General features: G+C 42.2%; 1 protein-coding gene across 9 annotated transcripts in view; it reads left to right on the top strand.

Moving 5' to 3' along the window:
* Positions 1 to 1968: 1968 nt before the first annotated feature.
* Positions 1969 to 17138, top strand: part of cdc14ab (cell division cycle 14Ab) — a 33201-nt gene continuing 18031 nt past the window's right edge. For 8 of the 9 annotated variants that reach the window (XM_029254954.1, XM_018726831.2, XM_018726837.2 and 5 more), the window contains exons 1-5: positions 1969 to 2542; positions 3068 to 3158; positions 3756 to 3831; positions 7859 to 7951; positions 12085 to 12164. In XM_029254954.1, coding sequence (XP_029110787.1) covers positions 2446 to 2542; positions 3068 to 3158; positions 3756 to 3831; positions 7859 to 7951; positions 12085 to 12164 — 437 coding nt within the window. In that variant the 5' untranslated portion in view covers positions 1969 to 2445. Of the gene's footprint in view, positions 2543 to 3067; positions 3159 to 3426; positions 3519 to 3755; positions 3832 to 7858; positions 7952 to 12084; positions 12165 to 17138 lie in introns of those variants that run through there. The other variant, XM_018726835.2, reaches the window with a different exon arrangement.

The following is a 17138-nucleotide window of genomic DNA, read 5'->3' as shown; positions in this document are numbered from 1 at the left end:
GTCAGCTTGTCAAATTGTCAAAGTGTGTACAACTCACTACTTTCATTCATTGCCTCCAGTGAAATGTGGGGTTCACTTGGAAAAACAGAACATTACTAGATTTTCAGAATGCTCTTTTAAACTCCTGGTGGTGAAGTGGACTGTTTCAATCAAGTGGCCATACGGTACGTCACATAACCTTGGGATCGATTTTGTGAGGTCTGCAGGAGAGCACCCTTCACATGTCATGTTGAACAAGTGAAACAAAACGTGTCACTTTGTTAGAGTAGCCAAACCGGTGAACTGGGCCATGGGCCGCACAACAAATTGTTAAATATTTTTGATAGTTCTGTCAAATGCGATATACCTAACATACACAATGTAGAGAAACTAGAGGCTTATCCCTCCTATTAACCAGTTGGCTAACTTTTTTCAGAAATTTTAAAAAGTTTTGTTTTCTAGACACATGATAGCAAAAATAGAACAATATGTTATCAAATAACAGGCAATACAGCCAGTTTCAAGTGGATGTGTAGTGGAGCAGTTGGAAACGTAGTGGCTAGAGCCACTGCCTTTAGATCCAAAGGGCACAGGTTCAAATTCCACCCAGTCCTTAGTACCCTTGAGAAAGGTAATTATCCAGCTGTATAAAAGGGTAAATCATTGTAAGTAACTTAACGTTGTAAGTCATTTTGGAGAAAAGTGTCAGCTCGACGAATAAATTTGTCCAAAGGGGAGTGCATTGTTTGCTTTCCTCTCTGGGAAGTCTTGGGGGGGGGGGAGTATGTGATCTCAGCAATATTGAATAACCTCCCCAAGCCCGGCCCACATGACTGTTCTCATGAGTCGCCCTCGCCAACGGCCAAATCGAGCGAATGTGCGGCACTTTTTATTAAAGAACAGCAGCCAAATTGTCACTTGAGCAGGTAGTCAGGTAGCAGAGACTTGAGACATGGCAGAACTTTCGTTGTACCAGTTCCAGAAGAGCTCGTGAAACAAGCCTGTCTGTAGTTCCATCAGCGTAACTCTCTCCTAGTGAGTGACCCAAATAAAGACAATGGAGGAATGCCTCAAAGGCTGACACACAATCCTCACCTAACATTTTACTTTTTCTGCTTTCGTCCGTCCACCTTTTCATTGCTTCGTGGCTGTGTACCGGACTACTTACTGAACGCGACGTTAGGAAACTGTACATCTGAAGAGATATAGGCCTACATATTTTGTGCGCACAGCATTACTATTAGTATGGTTATTACGCAGGCAGTGTAATGGTTATGGGGGATGTGGTGGTGCAGTGGGTTTGACTGGGTGCTGCTCTCCGGTGGGTCTGGGGTTTGAGTCCTGCTTGGAGTGCCTTGCGACGGACCGGCATCCTGTCCTGGGTCTGTCCCCTCCCCCTCCAGGCTTGCGCCCTATGCTGCTGCGTTAGGCTCCAGTTCCCCGCGACCCCACATGGGATAAGTGGTTTCAGATGGTGTGTGTGTGTGTGTGTGTGTGTGTGTGTGTGTGTGTGTGTGTGTGTGTGTGTGTGTGTGTGTGTAATGATTTGAGCTGCTGGCTTTGGACGCAACCATAGGTTAGAATGCCACCTCCTGCTGTACCGCACTGGAGCCAAGTACTTTACCTGGATTAGTCTAGGAGAATTATGCATTTGTAAATAATTCTAGGTAGCTTCACTTTGGAGAAAAGCATCAAACAAATGTGTTGTTATGCTGTACATGTAAGGCTAACAAATAAGATTTTTCAAAGCATTCAAAGACTTGCTTCTTCGCTCATTCGCACTCAAAGACAATGACAATTTCCGATGCCCTTTTAAATCTTTAATATCCCTTTAAAAAAACACCACCGCGCGAAAATCTGTTCTGTTTACTGTACCCGCACCTTGCTTTCTGATTGGCCAGCGGCGATCGGCCCTTAGCAACGCGCCCCTGTGCGGCGATTGGCGGCTCGGAGACCACGTGACGGCCCTTTAAGAAGTGCCTCGTACTCGAGTGTTTTGTCCGCAGCCATGGAAGAGAACGGATTTTCTCCTCGGATTCGGATCGAAGAGAAGTAAAAGGACAAAAAGGATCACCGGTCTGCTGCGCGGGGCTAGAAATAGTTTGCAGCACCCGGCCGACTTCTAGATGTTCGAGAAGGCACTTCGAATGCAGAGTTTGTTGGAATTCTTCACTTTTGCCGCACATGATGATGATGGAAGTAGTTTCGGAATGCCCGACTCACGTCTTATTGATTCTTTTGTCAGTCCTCGGTCCGCCGTCTACCACATCAGCCATTCATAAATAGCAAAGTCCTCTCACCTCTGTGCGAGGCCAGCTGTATCTGCAGATTTATCCGCTACTCCTGGATCTCTGGAGTTTTTACAGCCCCGAATGTTTTATTTGTAAACTGGTCGGCTTCAATTTGACACTTTTTCCACCGTGCAACTTCAGATTTTTCTTTTATTTTTTTAAATTTTTTTTGTCGATGACCCTCGACAGCCTTAACCACTCCCCACTTCTTACGACTTTCTTTAAAATGGGAGAAGACAGTGAATTACTGGGAGCATCCGAGTTTATAAAAGGTGAGACTGGTCTTCTTGCGACGGACGTGAGCAAACACGGGATTAGTGCTGTACTGATCATTAGCTAGTGTATTAGTTATTATGCTAAGTTTATGGGCTCATCTGACACACACACTCTTATCGGGTGTGCGCTCTCTGCTCCATCCCCTCTCTCTTTGTTGTCAAGACAAGAACTATAAACTGCAGTTTCTAACACACAGTTGAGTGTCTTGAGCTGAGCAAGCTGCTCGGTGGAGACGTCGTAGAACACACACACACACACACACACACACACACACACACACATGGGCCGACCGAGAAGTACTTCACTGCACGTGTGAAATAACGTCACTTTATTAATATTCCTAACGCTCGACAAACAGGATATGGGTTATATTACGAATCCTCTAAATCACCCTCTTTATTATTATTTCATTCCTCGTTATTTTGCACAGTCAGGTTATCATACGCTGGCTGTGCTGTGTGTGAGAGTTGATGGGAAGTTGAACTGAGCTTCCCGTCTCTCTGTCCGCCTTCACGTTGCAGATCGCCTGTACTTCGCGACTCTGAGGAGCAGGCCGAAGAGCACGGCGAACACGCACTACTTCTGCACGGATGATGAGTTCGTCTACGAGAAGTGAGTGAAACCCCCCCCCCAATGTCCCCTCCAATGTCCCGTGCGTGTGAACGGCAGTCTGTTCCCCTCTGCGTCCGTCTGCGCAGCCGCAACACGCAGTCGTGCCTGAGCTCGAGGAGCTGCTCGGAGTCCGCGGGCGCTACGCGACGCTTGACTAAACATTTTGCCTCAGACCGCGGTTCTAAAACCACACTAGTCCGTTTCTCTCCACCTGCAACTTGGTTGTGCTGTTGTCACACGCAGTATTATTTATTTTAGAAAGGAGGCAGTCACATCCTAAGAACCGTAAACTCGTTGAAACTGATGAAACTAACTACTAGAGAACGAACAGGACAAGACAGAGCGCGTGCCTCAATTCTTGTGTGTAATTCCATTAGTAGTTTATTTTTTTGGGTCTCTGATACCTGATAAGATGTTTAACTGCTGTAGCAACATAATTTGTAGGTAAATATTAGTTGTTAATACACTATAGAACTGTTATTACCGTCCCTGTTGGTAATAACAGTTCAGGGCCTGTATACATTTGCTTTTACATACATGTCATAGACTTCTTTTCTTCTTCTTCTTTTTTTTTTTTCTTTTTTTCTTTTTTTAAAGCTTTTATGCAGATTTTGGTCCACTCAACTTGGCCATGCTGTACAGATACTGCTGTAAACTCAACAAAAAGCTGAAGGTAAACCTATGTGCCGTCGTTCATGGGTTCCGCCAAGTAGGGAATGTACAGTATGTGACTACAATAGTATAAACAGTTGAGGAATTTGGCATCTCCACTCCCTACTGACAGAGCAAACAAAGATGTTAATTTGTGTAGTGGTGTGTCCAGGGTTTCCTTGGCTGTGTCATTAAATTAACACATTTTTTGTTGTTGACACTCCTAATTTGGGAGAAACTGGCAACACCAGTAAACTGGGTGTATCGTGTCTCACATATTTTTCATATTTCTAAATATTTCTTTAAGGTAATGACAGAATATGATGCTGTTTGTCTCTGCATTCACCTTATAAACCTGTGCAGTTTAAAAAGCAAAAATGTAGAAGAGTAATCGGAGAATGCGAATTTTGTCACGTAAGCGGAGGTGTTTGATTTATGGAAGCTGTTGTGAAAGATCAGATTAGCCCATGAAATGTGCATCTTTTCCTCCGGATACAACAGCAGCCTGTTTGTCTTGCATACAAATTTATTCTTGTTCATAGTGATACTTTCTGTATTACGATTGTATCTCTTACAGTACACACTACACTTTATCTAATGCAGTTGGTTATTACAGTGTACATTACTTCATTGTAAATTGTGGGTGATCAGTATGTGAGATTTTTTTACACTGATGCTTTCTCCTCCCTTAAATTTTGTGAGAACTGCTGCAGACAGTTTTTTTTTTTTTTTTCCTTTTATAGGGTGTATATTTCATAATGTGTCTAAAAGTTGGTGCAACACAGTGAAAGAATGCCTTTGAATTGATATAGTCACAAAGCAGCCTGTTCATTTTTATATATTACCAGATTGTGTTATTGACAGGATTTTAATAATTTAACGGTAATGTAGTAATTCCTTTAATAAACATGGCTGTTGATGGTTGGGCGGAATAGAAATACGAGAACAATATCACTCTTTTGGGCTTTCGGTGCACCAGCAGTGTTGCCTGGGTATCTTGTGCTGTAACCAACTTTCCTGTTTAGTGTCACCTGTGTCTGAGCTGTGTGTGCTGTGGTGGTAGGACAAGCGATCTCCAAGATTCCAGCTGAGACTCTGCCTTATGTCTCCTTTGCTCAGTGGTTTGAGTGACCTCTTATCATACCAATTTTTCTTGTGCCCACTGAAGCATACAGGCCTGCCAAAATTGCTCCCTTTATTAAACCAGTATAGTTACTTTGCATCTCTTGTTCAGGGTACACCCTTACCTATCACTCATTATTGAACACTCAAGGGGATTATTCTTTAACTGGGTGTTTGGGGCAGACAGAAGCGACCAGATTTTTAAAGGCTAGGTGCCAAGACCATTATAAGTTGAGGTACAAATGAAAGGTAATGGAGTAAAAGACACAAACTGTGGGGAAATGCTAATGGTTGGCTGCTGGAAATCAATGTAGAAATGTAAAAGTTTTGCCTAAGAATCTGAGGCAACAGTGCTGGCACAGTTGCTCAGCATTACAGAATACTATTTTCCGAAAGGTTAGAGGCATGTGTGGGTACAACTTGGGTCTGGAAATGGATCATGGTGGACGTCGGTGCACAAGAAGGGGGAGAGCTGGAGATTGTGGCTTTAAGAAGCACAAGGCAAGGAAATGGCATATTTCTTATGGGATTTTGGGCAGCAGCAAACCAGCTGTCTGTTTAGCCTTGGAGTGGAACTGCTGTTCAAGCAAAGGTCAATGAGTAGGTCAATTAGAGTAGGAATAAAAAAAGACTTGGAGTACCCCTCAAGGTAGCTGGGTTTAGTTTGTTTTCTTTAATCCTTGTGGAGCAGCTAATACAGCTCATGATATATGTACGTACGTACGTGTGTGTGTGTATGTATGGGGGCGTGGTGGCGCAGCAGGTTTGGCTGGGTCTTGCTCTCTGGGTCTGGGGTTCGAGTCCCGCTTAGGGTGCCTTGTGATGGACTGGTGTTCCGTCCTGGGTGTGTCCCCTCCCCCTCTAGCCTTACGCCCTGTGTTACCGAGTTAGGCTCCGGCTCACCGCAACCTTGCTTGGAACAAGTAGCTTCAGCCTGTGCGTGCGTATGCCTGGCTCCTAGACTACCAGCATTTTCCAGCTTTAGGAACTCATGACTGGCTGGAAACTTGACACTTGGAAATGAGCATGTTGTTGTAGGGAAAGTTCAGCTGTACAGTGTTGAGTCAATGCTGCGTTTAAAGTAATTTTCATCAAACTGATGGCACCCTGACACCCACACTTCTGTAGAGCCATTTCAGCAGTAAAGGAAATGGTTAATGTTCTTGGTTTCAGTGTTCAATTACCCTAGTTAACCGAGAGGTCATTTGGAGTGAAACCTGCGATTTCCCAAGATTATGTGAATATCACAGCTCCTATGCTATTAAAAATAGTTTTTCCTGTGACTTTCTCACCTTGACTATGCCCCACAAGGAGATTTCATTAATGGAGCTCTTGTTTTCTGTGTGTTATGTCTTGTCCTTTTTCGGTGCAGACAAGGTGTAGTTCTTTGTGTACATGTTTGCAAAAATTTAAGGTAAAGATCAAAGACCCAGCATGGTGTTTCTCCCCTCCTTACTGTGCAGTTGCCATGCCCCGCTCTCCTTCTTGCCCCCACTTTTCTCTTTGTGTTTATACTGTCTTACCATAGGAACGCCATTCCTCTAAATGCTCTAGGTCTGCATGTGGAATTTCAGTCTAAACAAAAGACAGGGAGACGTGCCAATTATTTATGACACTGTTATTCATAAATAATCTGATCTGTCATCAAATAATAAAGGAATAGCTGTTCATTTTGTGACGATGGAATGCCTTCCTTGCTGTGCGCAGCATGCGGACCCAGGCTTGCATTTCAAGCAGGGATGAAAGCCAGTACTTTAACTATGCACCACCCAGCTTCATTAGTCTTTTATTTATTTTTTTTTATTTTACAGAAACACGTTCCCTTTCACTTATTTCACCACTGTCTCCACTTTATGTGCGTTCCCTGTGCCTCTCTGATCCTCAGTAACATTCTTGATACGTCTTTCTTCCATTTAATATGCATCTTAGTGCTTGCTTAACTTCTCTGGAGTGCCACACAAAATTTTCAGTCTGGAAAGACCTGAAGTGTTCAGATTTTGATCCTTTCACTGTGAACTTGGATACAACAGAGATTTGTCGGCTCTAGGTTCACCAGAGTTTTGCTTTGACAGTTAAAGTGATCCAGACATGCCTTTTTATAACTGAACTGTCATTATTCATTGTAATATTAGCAAAATGTACTAGCATAAGTTTCTTGTATGAAAAGCTTTACTTGTTCACATAGCTTTTTTGTGTCCCAAGTAAAGATGTCTTGTCAGATTCTGACACAGAACTCTCGGCTTGAACTTGCTTGATTCTTGTGTTGAATTTATCGATGCCTTGGCATGTGCTGTCACTTGCCATATTGCTTCTCAGATTGGCCCCCAATCCCTCAGCTGCAATTTTTAATTTGCATAGTAAACATATCCCCACCCACACCAACCTGCCAACCTGACATGAGTAGAGCATCAGGAAATGCCCCCCCCCCTCCCCCCACATCTGCCTGCAAGTGTTAGCAGTAGGGCAAGGAGCATGTAGTGCAGCATCTGCCTGAATGCACATGCCCTGGACGCAAACATGCCAGATGTCTGTTTCAGCATAGATTTCTTATGGAAGTAGTCAAAGGCCTCAGAATGACTGCTTAAGATCTGGCTTGTATAGAAGGAGCTCAGTTATGACTGATAGCTGATGTCTTTCTTTGGAGTGATGGTCATTGACTGGGCTGGATGTTAAACTGTTGGTTCTGATCCAGTCCAGCTCATCAAATAACACAGACTTAACCACTACCATTAACAAAATGTATTATCCTGAGTTGCATATTTGAAGCTAATGTGCTTTTCCTTTGACAGAACTTAATCTGAAAACAGTAACCACTAATTGTGGATGTTGGTGTCACTGAGATGCAGTGCTTTTTACTCAAATTGAGGTGAATGCATAATTGAACTGTTGTTCATGTTGAATTAATACTCTTCTGTTCTTGTCCTCAGTCCTTCACATTGACCAGAAAGAGGATTGTTCACTACACCAGCTTTGATCAGAGGAAGAGGTCAAATGCTGCTGTTTTAATTGGTGCCTACGCTGTGAGTATCCACAGTACAGTGTCCCTCTTTCCTCCTGGTGTCTCTGTCTGATCTCACTGCCTGAGAGCGTGGTGTAGGTCTCTCTGGGTCTGCGGAGGAAGTGAAGCTGCCGGAGTTGTATTTTTGCACAATTGCGTCATGCTTAGGAAACTTAATCTACTTTTTCTACCTTCTTGCCTTTCTTCTCTTAGTTCTCTTAGTAGAGAATGCTGAAAGGGATGTACTGCAACTGAATTCCCAGGACAATTTTCTACAGATAGATGGGGAAAAAAGTCTTACTCTTGTGTCTTGCTCTTTTTTTGAGAATTATAATAAAGCTGACAAAAACATAAGTTTTTGATTTAGAAGCGTTAAGCTTTTAAATTAAGCTTTATAACCTATGGGAAGTTCTGCAAGGGTGCTTTAAAATGCACCTCAGATTATATCTGACTTTGTCTCGGAAGTTTCATGTTGGGTCTAGTTCCAGTTTTAAAGCCTGTCATTTAGATCTTTAAAAAAGACATTTCTTTTACCATTCTATTTATACTGTCTGCTGTAATCATAGAGGTAGTTTTAATGACAGGTTGAAGTTATTTGAGTGATTCCCACTGCACCCACGTCTCATCCTGAAATGAGCAAGACTGTCTTTTGGCACTGGAAATTTTCCTGTCCTAGGCTGATGTTTCTATGCCCTGGATTGACCGGCCTAAACGGGGGGCGTGGGAGTTGACGTCACTGCAAAGTGCTCTAAAATGCAGTGGATTTGTCTTCCTCAGTGCTTTGTGTCACAGTATTGAGCAGACTGACGACATGTAAGCAATCTCAATGTGGGTCAGTGTCTCTTGGTCTGCGTGATGCGGGTTGTGTTGCATTCACGCTCTGTTAGTGCGGAGGGAAGTCTTCGAGGGTTGTGACCTACTTCGTGGTTACGCTGTCTGCCCTTCAAAAAAACATCTGTGTGTATCACTCCCTTCGTGTAGCAAACAGATTTGCCATTTGTCAGCTGTGGATCAAAACACACGGGTCTGTTTACTGTAGAAAAGGGATTATCTAAATCTGTCATTGGTCATGAATATTTAGGTTGTCATTCTGATATATATATATTTCTTTTCCTCCCCCCTCTGTGTTGAACAAATTGGTCTTGAGGGGATGATGGGAGAAAGGAAAAACACAAAAGTAAACTGCATTCTTATTTTGTTGGGTTGTGTTCAGCTGCTGTTTTTTAAAAATCTCCTTGTCTCTCATTGGTACCTTCCAGACAAAATGGATATTTAAGTTGCATGGGTGAAATAATGGCCCCACCCTTATTTAGGCATCCATGATCTTCCTAACTTAGAAATTTTGGTTTAAGCAAAATTTTACTACATGTTTTTGCAGACTAGGGTCTTGTCTATCAGATTTTAATAAAAGAACAGCTGCCTGCTTCAAGTCATTTTTCTTACAGTTTTTTTGTAGTTTTATCTGAATTTTCTTAGTTTCCATTCTTGGTTTTATAACACTTTTGTTAAAATTTGTTGGTGTTGACACTAGAGTTGGTACACATTTTTGAAAGATGGGTGAGGGCATCCCTCCTGTTTAAAAAAAAAAAAAAAAAAAAAAAATTGTGGAAAGAAATCACAGCTATATAATTGTATCCTTTACTGATGATTATGGATTACTTACAAGACTATGTAGGAGGCACTGATTTCTTGAGAAGGCTAGCTAATTGATGTAAGATACTGTAATGTATAGTGTCCCTTTGTTCTCCTTATTTCATTTTGGAGTGTACAGTCAGCTGGTTTTTAATTGTTATTGCGTCATTCCTTGTCACATGTTTGCAAACTTCATTTTCATTATTATGGGGAAAAAAAACTGCATTCTCCATCAGCCCAGGTATTCTGGAGGCCACAGTGAGTCCAGTCTGGCAGTGCTGGGCCTTCTGTACCATGGAGCAGTGCACTCCCTGTGTTTCTTGGGCAAAATGAGTGTTCCCAGTTGCTTGTGTAGTTCAGATTTTTTTCTATTTGTGAACCCAGGTCTTAATTTGGATCTTAAGTAAATGGTAGTATGGAGCCTCTAGCTAATTTGTAACCAGGCTGTATAGGGATCTGCCATTTTATCTATTATCTATTTTTAACCTAAGGGGAAAAAAACCACTTGAACTCATCACAGTGGAGGTCTGCTGTGCTTGTTTTAATTGAGTGGGATTTTTGCTCTTCTGTCCCTGTTGAATTGGCTTGTGCCTTTGTCAGGGCTTAAGGACCACTGTAAAGGATGTTAAGTGCTGCATCTGTCTTTCATGGCTTCTTCATTTAGCCTGGATGTATTGATCAGGTTGGATGCTGTCCTTGTGTTAGCCTGTGAGGCTCACTGCGGTTTGCTCTTCCCAGTTTAATTCCAACAGCCTGGTTTTCCAGAAGGTGGGGTTATTCAAAATCAATCAAGCAAATGGATTTAGATATTCCACACTTTCATTGTGAAAGTGTAGAATGCCTAAATCCATCATGAAAATGGCCATGATGTATACAACTCACACAAAATGCACATATCCCTGTGCTAGCAGAACAGAACATGCTGCCTTCAGCATTATGTGATGTGTGACTAGTGAATATTTCATGAGGGAGCTCAGGAATCACAAAGCTCTGTTCCCCTAGTGAAGGGGAGGAGGCTCCATGCATGGTTTCTCACGCTTGGCCTTGACCTTTCCATACTCTCTTATGACATGTACTGATGCAGTGGGGGGTGTGTGGTTTTATTTATCAGCTTGTCATTCTGATTGGAGGCAGAGGACAAAACTGAACATGATACTGTCACAGCTTGCAGGATTTCCAAACAGTATTTTTTGTAGTACCAGATAAGTTGCATGTTGTTTTCTACTTATTTTTTCCCCCTTTGAATTTATCTTGCTGAAACTTGATTTATAGGTGTATGCTTTGTCTCTTAGATGTCTCTTGCTTGATCTTGTCTTGATTTGTGTGTATGAGAAACATAATCGCAGACCCTCCAAAGGCAGCATATGGGTATGATTGAACTGTACTGTATGATTCCTATGAATGGTTTGCATCACAGCAGCCGTCTTTCAACAGTAATGACATATTACTCATAAAATGCAAAAAGAGTAAACGATAAATTGCAGATGGGTACACAATGTCATACCAGTAAACCCACACATTAAGAGAACATTGTAATGCATGTGTTGCATGTCTAAGGAAGTGGGCGGTGGGCCTGAGCTGGATCCATGTTGTCTTCTTACATAGTTAATGTGGTGAATTTGATGCAGCGGTTTGAGGCCTGAAATGGATACACTTCAGGACTAGGGTAGCCTTTAGTTCTCTAATCTCCCACTAAATGGTTTGCAGTGTATTTCTGAAACATATAAAGCGTTTTCCTTTCTTTCCGTCTGACCTCAGCATGCTGTGTCAGGCTCCCCAGAGGATAGTTTCCATAGGCTGTCACGGGGGATTTTGTCTGCAGCACATTCTCATTCAGTCCTTCTTAGGATGGGTGAGAGACAGGTGCTGAGGATTGTTCTGGTTACGGTCTACATGTCAGATGGTGATGTGGGTGCCTTGGTAACTCCTTTGCTTCAGCTATTAAGTTTGCTGCTTTGTTGATGCCTGTGAGAGGTTTGGTAAGGCTGCAATGGCAGAACAGTAGCTTACATAGGACTTGTACATGACCTTTTGGGTGTTTGTGTGATTGCATAAATGACATGGAGATGAGAGTCATGTTGCTCTCCCACACACATTTTCAGTGAGTTGCTGGCATTCAGTACTAAGGTGAAGGAATGAAAAAATGAACTGAAACAACACTTTTCATATAAAAACCTTTTTAGTACATCTTCAAGAAAGAATAAGATGTGTAGAAGCTAAAACCCTTCTCTGTAGTCACATAAATAAGCTTTATGCTTTAATAGCTAGTGTATTTGTTTAAAAAGTTGTATCTCCATAGGTTTTCCATTTTCTGTATCATGTCATAGTAATTGAGTTAGACTATTCTTTCAATACAACTAAGTTTAAATCTACAAAGCTTCTGTGTGAGTATGTTAATTATGACACTGACCTGAAGGGAAAGTGTGAATGAAGCTTAATTTGTAGCAGGGACTCTCTTGCATATACATTGCCTGCATGAGAAAGCTTGCCATCTGTAATGAACCATTGACTTCTCTGTTTCAGGTCATCTACCTGAAGAAGACCCCAGAGGAAGCCTACAGAGCCCTCATCTCTGGGTCCAATGCATCCTACCTGCCATTCAGGTAAGGAAGTCCATTTTCACTGGGATGAGGCTCAACGGTGGGGTCTCCATAAGCTCTGGCTTAAACACACTCTTCAGTCCCAAAATGTCCTTCTCTCATTGCTGCTTGAAAGCATGCATATGACAGCAGATAAATATGGCTCTTTCTGTTTGTTCCTAGCCTTTAAATTTAAAACCTGGTGAAGTTCTTTCATTGTCTTGAAGGTCCATGCCATCTTCAGGAACATAAACTGTACAGTTACCTAATGTTTGGGAGTCCAGTAACGGATTGCATTGCTGAAATGACCGTACCTTGAAACCTTGCTTAAATTGACACTATCATTATCATCTGTTTTTTTGACATTAGTTATATGACCAACCATTATAACAAATTAAGGTTTGTGAATGTTTATAACATCTTTGAAACCCGAACAAGGCACTGTACTACTTGATTGTTTGGGTCAATTGGTTCTCCTTACATTTATTGTTATTGCCAGTAACATGATTAATATATGCATGGAAATAGCTGTTATGTCGTTTTTCCACTGATGGTGAGATTCAGAGTGATATTTGACCTGGTAAAGTCAAGCCTGGTATGAGTTTCCACTTGTGAAGATGACAGTTCCTTAATGACATCACTGAGAAGGCATACCTTCCATACAGCCAGTAAATCTGTCATAGTGACAGGAGAGTTGGATAGTAGCTGCATCCTTTCTGTCAACAAATAGTTAGGTTTTAAGAGAAAATGAAAAACTAATTTCAATCATGAAGGCTGAATTATGACACCTGTGACCAGTGGGATTCAGGAAGCACTGGTAAATTATTGGTACTTTGTCCAAATGCCCCACCCCCCCATCCAAATTGTTTCCTTCCGTGATATCAAAATAATCCGGTTTTGCATTGCAGAAATGTCTGTTGCAGAGCACTGCATATTTAATAGGATTGAACTACATTTTTTAGATAAATAAAATCAGATTGGTAACAATTCAGAACAGATATGGTGTAAGCTTCAAAACCCCCCCCCCCACATTGTTTTACTCCTTTGTCATTGGTGTAGAGTATTGTCTTTATTGTCATTTTTGTTTTCTGGAGTCAGTCCTAAAGCCAGTGCTGACAGAGGTGTCAAGTGGTTCTGTTACAGCATTGGACCAAGTCAGTAGCTCCAGTCCCAGAATTACTGCCTGGTGCCAGATTACTTCAGGAAGTGATCAACACAGTATGAAACAAAGTGCTGCAGGCCAGGGGGACCCAACCTAGGGGGCACATGGTGTCCAGAACTGTGGATGGAATGGCTAGTTTGCTACCCACCGGTGGCGACAGTGTGCCCACCCTCTGTGTTTCTGCATCTCCGTGGCTCAGTCCGTGAAATCCTCTTTCTTGGCAACAAATAGAAATCTGATGCAGATTTTCTTTTCTTTTTCTTTTTTTTTTTTTGCAAGTACATTTTCATTTTGGACAGCCAGTGCTTCTGTAAGCTGAACAGTATACAAAGCAACTGGGCTGACGAAGATCAGTATAACTTGGTTTAACAAGGTCCTGAGCCCACTAAAACAGTGCGTTTTTGAAATGTAACCCTTCTGATTAAATGCATGTAGTTTCCTATGTCGTCTTAAGTTGTCTGCTGTAACTGGATGTAAAGCACAACTTTGGAAGACTGAGCTAAATCTAACACCATAGATGTAGAAGTCTGCCTGTGTGAAATGTGTAGAAGAAACATCTCATTAGTGCTGTGTTAATGAATAAGTCATAGGACGCCTCATCTTGGCCAGCTGAGCAGTTATGCTCAGAATGCTGCATTATTGTTTTTATGGTTGGAGCCATGCTGCTAATTCCTGAAGAGCGTGGGGGGAAAAATTATGTTCAAAGAATCTTTTTCCTTGTCTTCTGAGATTTTGGCTAAATAATCAGGAAAAAAATCTAAGGTCGCATGATAAAATGCAAGTGGAATCCATGTACAATTTGCCTTTAAAAAGTCTTGTGGAATAGAGCAAAAGGGCTTTACAGTGAAGCCTAGGTTTTTGCCACTCTCCCTTCCATTTCCTCACTTTTGAGCTGTGCCATAAAGGGAGAAAATATTATGGGTTCAATTGACTTCAGGCAAGCTGTGAACATTGCTATGCCACTGACACAGGAGCTGCATTGAGAAGTCACAGCAGCAGGTGAAGGGCTGAAAGCTCCACCTCAGGCTGTTCTTGTCCAGGAGGATTTTATCTTGGGACATCTCAAGGGATCACTGTTCCACATCAGTGACGTCCCTCTACACCACACACCTACAGCTTACAGTTGTTCAGGGTCTATGTAGGGTTGCCTAGGGTTAAAGGGGGATTTACAAACTCAGCTGGTCACTCAGTGTCAGAGTCTCCTCACAACATTCTGGCCAGCCAGAAGGAGATGGTCGCTCATTTGGCACTTCAGTAGCGGCTCAAGGAATCTAACGATTAAAGACACATTGTTGCATAAGACTCCTTTTTGGACGCATTTACTGGGAAAATACTATATCCTGAAACAACCAAGAGTTTTCAGAACACTACTGTGGTTATGGTGATCTGTTAAATATCAGATTAAAGATATTTAATCACTGTGTGCAAACATGTCTATTTTTCCTGATATGTGCATCATGAAATTGTGTGCACACAAATGTAGTTGTGAGAATTCCAGGATTATTGGCTTCATTAATTGCTCTTAGCGTAAGCTTCTGCTTTGTTCCGTAATCTGGTTCTAAGCCATCCCCACAAGTATTTATAGAAGTTTCTGTGGTTTGAGTTATATAAATGAGCATTGTAGATAGCCCTTCTGGGTGCCCTCCCTTCCATTGCTCTCTATTCTGCTCAGGGTAAAAAGGTGCCCTGACTCACAGCACCCTTAGTTCACTTTTAAAAACCTGTTGCATAAATAACTGGCCTTAATTTCATACTCGAAGATCTCAGGTGTCAGGCTTCTTAAATTTTTTTCATCTTTATGCCTCCTGAGAATGGGCTTTAGTTTGCATTTTAAAGTAACCATCCTTATAGGATTAATTTTATTTTTTAGTGAATGCTGTGTAATAGCACTATTGTTTGTATAGTTTATGGTTGTACCCTTTACCCATTTATACCTCTGGAGGTCTTTATTGAAGGAGCACAAGTGAAGTGCTGCTGTCAAGCAGCTCCTTTGCTGTTATGCTACCTACCGCCTCCTTTAACAACATTCTTTTTTTTTTTTTTTTTTTTGTAATTCTCAGTGTGCTGCAGACTGAGAGAACCTGATTAGTAGAATGGGGAATTAGAGGAGGATTTGCAGTTTGTATGGTTCCAGGAGTTATCACCCTAACTGATGGGTCGTGTGTTTGATAACTATTAATCTGACTGGGTGGAGTTTCTGGCTTGATGTTCACCTGTGGGATATGTCTGCGCCTGCCCGCTCCCCTTGTTTGGCTTCAGGGGAAATCATATCAAATGCTCCACACTGAAACGTGGAAATGGTTTATGTTTGAAGTTGCCTTAAGCGTTCTGCTTCCTCCCCATAGCCTTGTCCAGGCTTGACCTCAACAGGTTCAACCGAGTGCTGTTATCCACATCTTGCTGTTCTCGACCGCCCGGCTTAAGCTTTAAAATTTAGTTTTACGGTTGTAAAAGTGAACATTTTTTGCTTCTATACAGACAAAAAAAACCAATATTGTGCACATAATGCATTCTTTTTAAATTGATGTGAACATCTCTATCAGGGCTGTGTAACAGTTGACCTGTAGCAAGGCTTGGCCTTCACTGTCTTTGTCTTAGTCATACATTTTGATTCAGCTTGGTTTGTATTTGTTTTTTTGGCTTTATTTCTGAAAGTACATGGGTCTGCGACTTCCTTATTGTTGTAACACAGTAATTCACTGTGCTTTTTGTGCCATGCAAATAGTGCTTAACAATTTCAGTGCTCAGCAACTCTTGATATTTGAATAAAAAAAGGCATGAAAAGTGGCCATGGTTGCATAAAAAGGAGTTGCCTTTGTATGGCCTCCTTGCTGGGGAGCTTCTCTGGATGCCCCTTTCTCCCCTCATGCTAATAATGGGGGCCTTGTTGTCACCACAAGGATGGCCTTCATCGTCTGTGTGCACACGTCATGAGCAGAGCTATGAGACGCTTTTGTCTGCTCGCCTCTGTGCCAGGAGGGGTGGCCACAGAGCACCAACGCCAACAGCACAACAGTGAATGGAAAATACATTTTTGTTATGTAATAGTTTACTCCCCACAGGGCCATAGTCATTTAAAAGTTCCTGATCTTCTGGTGCTTTGTGTATTTGTGACTGGTTGTGTTAAATTTCTCATCCTTGTATCCCCACCACAATGACATCAACAGCTTTCTAGAATGAAATGAAGATGAACTGAGTTTTGTTATTGTGACTGCTACACATACTGGGTCAGTACTAGGGGGCTGGGATGGGCATTGTCTTTCATTATGTGACACACTTAAGGTATACCTGTAAACAGTGTCTAAATCACTGTGGAAAGACAGAAGGTCAGTCATCTTATGTTCTACTGCCGCCCCAGTTAGAGTATAGGAAATATGGGACAACTAGTAACATAGTGGTTAGAGCTGCTGCCTTTGGGTCTGAAGGTAGCTGGTTCAAGTTTCACCTACTGCTGTAGTACCCTTGAGCAAGGTACTTGGCCTGAATTGCTCCACAAATAATTCCTAGTTGTATAAATGGGTAAATAAATGCAAGTAGCTTAACAATGTAAGTTGCTTTGGAGAAAACACACATTGTCTGAAACCGCGTGTCCCAACTGGGGTTGCGGCAACCAGAGCCTAACCCAGCACCACAGGGCACAAGATTAGAGGGTGAGGGAACACACCCAGGACAGGACGCCAGTCCGTTGCAAGGCACCGTAAGTGGGACTTGAACCCCAGACCCACTGCAGAGCAGGACCTGGTCAAACCTGCTGCGCCACCATGCTCCCTTTGCTTTAGAGAGAAGTGTCTGCTAAATGAATAAATGAGTTGTCCAGAGACAGGATGTGTCCCCTC

Source organism: Scleropages formosus, chromosome 9, assembly GCF_900964775.1.
Source record: "Scleropages formosus chromosome 9, fSclFor1.1, whole genome shotgun sequence".
NCBI lineage: Eukaryota > Metazoa > Chordata > Actinopteri > Osteoglossiformes > Osteoglossidae > Scleropages > Scleropages formosus.
This window is presented reverse-complemented; position numbering and strand designations above follow the sequence as displayed.